This window comes from Castanea sativa, chromosome 1, assembly GCF_040712315.1.
Source record: "Castanea sativa cultivar Marrone di Chiusa Pesio chromosome 1, ASM4071231v1".
NCBI lineage: Eukaryota > Viridiplantae > Streptophyta > Magnoliopsida > Fagales > Fagaceae > Castanea > Castanea sativa.
Window position 1 is genome coordinate 32,179,000 of NC_134013.1, and position 4,429 is coordinate 32,183,428.

The 4,429-nt window shown below is 45.2% G+C and overlaps 1 protein-coding gene across 1 annotated transcript; it reads right to left on the reverse strand.

Annotated features, from left to right (window-relative positions):
* Positions 1–1,244: 1,244 nt before the first annotated feature.
* On the reverse strand, positions 1,245–2,247 carry LOC142625168 (uncharacterized). The gene is made up of 3 exons (XM_075798866.1): positions 2,156–2,247; positions 1,679–2,070; positions 1,245–1,589 (listed from the first exon to the last, which is right to left on the reverse strand). Exons 2-3 carry the CDS (start codon positions 2,066–2,068, stop codon positions 1,245–1,247), a joined length of 735 nt encoding a protein of 244 aa, XP_075654981.1. The 5' UTR covers positions 2,069–2,070; positions 2,156–2,247.
* Between the last annotated feature and the right edge of the window lie 2,182 nt (positions 2,248–4,429).

Sequence of the window (4,429 nt, forward strand, 5' to 3'; positions counted from 1 at the left end):
AGGTGACGACTCGCAACTAGAGACCCCGCCCACGGGAAACTTGGCCCAAACATGGGAAGGACCTTACAAGGTCGTGCACTACTCACGACAAGGCAGACCTATCACTTGGAGACTCGGACGGACAAAAACTCCCGCGACCTTGGAACATAGAAAACTTGAAGAAGTACCACCAACAGACATAGATCAAGAATGTACTAATTACTGAAAATTAATGAAATGATTTTTCAAATGATGTGCTCATACAGGTACCAAGTCTCGGAGAGTCAAAAAAAAAATGTCTAAGTAATAAGATTCCGCCTAGACGGATGTACATTACTGACGAAGACACAAGCAAAGAACTTTTGTCCAAGTAATAAGATTCCGCCTAGACGGATGTACATTACTGACGAACACAAAAGCAAAGAACTTTTGTCCAAGTAATAAGATTCCGCCTAGACGGATGTACATTACTGACGAACACAAAAGCAAAGAACTTTTGTCCAAGTAATAAGATTCCGCCTAGACGGATGTACATTACTGACGAACACAAAAGCAAAGAACTTTTGTCCAAGTAATAAGATTCCGCCTAGACGGATGTACATTACTGACGAACGCAAAAGCAAAGAACTTTTGTCCAAGTAATAAGATTCCGCCTAGACGGAAGTATATTACTGACGAATACTAAAGCCAAGAACTTTTGTCTAAGTAATGAGGTCCCGCATAGACGGAGACACATCATTGACGAAAAAAAAAAAGAGAGAAGAAGAAAAACGCCTAAGTACAGGAGAAGGCTTAAGTGATCACGTTCCCATCCAGTGGGCGAACATTACTGACGGACACAAAAAAAATATTTTTATAACAGAATATATCCAAGTAGATGTAATATTATAAAAGCCTAAAACCTGAGGCCATTGTTCCAAAAAAAAAAAAAAAAACCCATAAACACTGGGATAAAAATACACATGAAAATTTCTAATTGTCTAGGAAATTGAGCCTGAAAAACATGTCAGGCACCTCAAAAAAAAATATAAAAAATACATCTGATAAAAACTTTTTGATTACAGGTTCAAACTACCGGGTCGGCATCGTCTCCAGCTGGGGCATCAAGGGCAGGGGCGTCGATGACGGGAGCATCAGGAACGTCCTCAGGGGCTTCGGCGGCGGCGGCTAGGGCAGCCTCGTCAGCAGAGATCTCCTTGTCGACCTCCTCCATATCCAGCGCCTCCCGCATCCACCCCCGGAAGGATGCTTGATGCAATACCTCCTCAAGAGCTCAAACCCCTTAAAGTACCAACCGAAGAGCACACAGTTGTACTCTTCGCCCGCTGGAAGCCCTCGATGGCCCTAGAGGCGACGACCTTGATTTTTTCCTTCGCGGGCCGCGAGCCGCTCGTCCTTTTCCCGTAACCGAGCTGCTGTTCAACCTTAAGATCGTCGCCCAGCTTTTTGACCTCGTCCTTGTATTGGTGAACATCCTCCATCGCGGTTATCAGCTCCCTCTTCAGCCTCGAGTTCTCCATCTCCAGGACTTTGATCCGAGAAAGCGAAGACTCGACCTTGGCCTCCTGAGCTTGATACTCCGCTGAAAAATGGACGGCTTCCCCCAACACCTAGAAAAAAAAAAAAGGGGCATGCAAAAGAATGAATAAGAAAGAGAGAGGCTTATGTGTAAAGGCGTCACGAGAAACAAACGATTTACCTGGACGAGTTTATGGATATGACGACCCATCAACTCAGCTGGAGTCGAACCTGAAAGCACCTTCAGGTCCTCGGCATTCACTACCCCACGAGCCCGATCCGTCGCCAACCTCTCGTCATCCCAAATCGAGGACGATCCGGCGGCATCCTTTTCTTTGTCCGATGTGCGAGGCCTCTTGGAAGCGGGTGTCGGAATTTCTTCTACCGAAGTGGCTGGAGAAGCCGTCCTCGTCGTCTCGGCACCCGAAACCACGGGTGTGGTCGAGACTGTCGGAGTAACGGAAGTAACCTTGCCCTTCACTCGAACCACCTTCTTCCCGAGGCTCGACAAGGGTTCGTCTTTCTTGGACCTCATTTTTTCATACATACCCTTGTTGAATTTCGTCGTCATCTCTGCAAAAGGGAAAAATTTGTAAGAGAAAGAGTAAATTGAACAAGTACAGCCTCAGGGTCAATACCGACGAACTTAGAAGCTTACTCTTCTTTCCCTCGATATCAAGGCTTCGTAAGACGTAGGAAGACGGATCGGGGCCGAGGTTGTAGAAAGCGAGTGTCCTCGGGTCTACCAAGTCGTCCCAATTATCAATGGATTGGGAATAAGTGATGGCCGCCTCAACGCGCTCCTTGTACCTGCTTTTCAACTTCGGTCTTCGTTTAGCTGCACGAGGACGAAGGAAATTAGCAGCAATCACCCAAAAATATTAAAAAAAAAAAAAAAAAAAAGGGGGCGAGAAAGAAGACTGACGCACCTAAGGTCGGGGTTCCCCACCGACGAAGCAACCTGGGGATCTCACCCCAGTCCTGGCTGGAGGGAGTCTCAAAATTGTCCCCAGACACAAACACAAATCTGGACTTCCAGTATCTGAAGGACGAAGGTAAGCCCTTGACGATCCTGGTTCTTCTCTCCCAAGGTACTAGCTCGTAATACCCGTACTCTTTGGACTCTTTTAGACGGTATAAATATACGAGCTCGTTTACCTTAATCATATCCCCGTTAGCGGCCAACCATATTTCCATACAGTTGACCACTATTCTCCACGAATTGGGCATAAGTTGCCCGGGGGCAATCCCCAGATATGCCAGGAGCTCCATCACAAACGGGTGGACGGGAAGCCTAAGTCCACAAGTGAAAGCGGCCTCATAGAAGCACACTTCACCTGGAAAAAACGAGCAAGCCCTGTCATCGTCAGTGGGGCGACGAACACGGACCCGCTCTGGAAATTGAAATCTATCCCTAAACCGATTGACGGCGTCGGAATCTAATCCGCACGGCTCCACGAGGGCATGGAAAGCCCTAACCTCTCTAAAAGTCGAGACGGCCGTATCTCCCTCCATAGGACCGTCGCTAGACGACAACCCAGTATCGAGGTCACTAGACCTAACCTCTGACATCAACCTAAGCTTCTTCACCAAATCTTCAAACCAATCGACGGACTCTCGGAGCAATGGGTATAAATCACCCAAAACAACACCTAAACAGCTACCCCTCCGAAACAAAGCCCCTCAAATTGGGGAAAACACCTAATGACCCCCTAAGCGAGCAAAAAGAAAAGAAATTGAAGGACAGCTTTTCCCTAACCTCTAAATTATCGACTGAACTTCCGGTCTACAAAGAAGAATACTAAGATTCCCACAAAGAAGAGAGAAACAAACAGGAGAACCACAAAGAAAAAACAAAAATCAGATACTTGCAAAGAAAAAGAAAGAAAAAAAGAGAGAGAATGAAGAAGCTTACCTCTGAGACAAAGAAGAGCCCAACAAACCAAGAACCAAAAAGGAGCAAAGAAACGTGCGAGGAGGATGCTTAGAGGAGAAAAACTGGAGTTTGGAAGGAAATGAAAAAGTAAAGTGCAGAGAAATGAGTTTAAAAGCCAAAATAGAGGTGAAAACCGAAAATCGGCGGGAAACCCAAGGGTCAGTCCCTTTCCAACCCCATCACGCCACGTGGCCACGACCCACGCAACGCCGCCATAACGCATTCAATGCGGCTCGAAATCCTGAAGGACAAAAAAAAAAAAAAAAAAACTGTTCGGCTTCCACGATCGTCACTGACGACCGTAAAGCCCGGGGGCATCTGATGGTACTGACGAATACGTAACTGACGAGTATAATTATAGACGAAGTTGCCTTCACGGACGAACATGACCAATATCTGCGTCATCAAAAAGAATTAATGCCATTCAATGCTGCCAATAAAGCTCCAACCGTTATAGGACCAGCTGGACTAACCGACGGGAACACATTAAAGTCCATAACTCCACCAGAGACGTTATCAGGGAGTCATTAACGCTCCAACGGCTACAATCCCCAAGGGTATATAAAACCCTCACAACACCAATACAAGGTACATAAAAAAACATCACCACCTGAATCATTTTTTCTGGTATTTCAATCATTATCTTCTTCAATACTGACTTTATCATCGGAGGCGTTGTGGCAGGCACCACACCGGTGACCACTTGAGTAAATTCCTGCCTCCACAGGTTCGTCAGAGTACTTACAGGAGCCGTCTGGACGAATCCAAGCAAATCAACGAGATACTGCTTCATCAATATATATATATATATATATATATATATATATATATATATATATATATGTAACATCTATGAACATAATAATATAATTACTCCCAAAACGTTCTCTCTATAATTATTGACTTTCAAATTATTTAGATCAGTACCACATCAATGCCATCTCAACCACCTTTTATTTTTATTGCCGTTATTAGGTCGTCTTCCAAGTACACAAT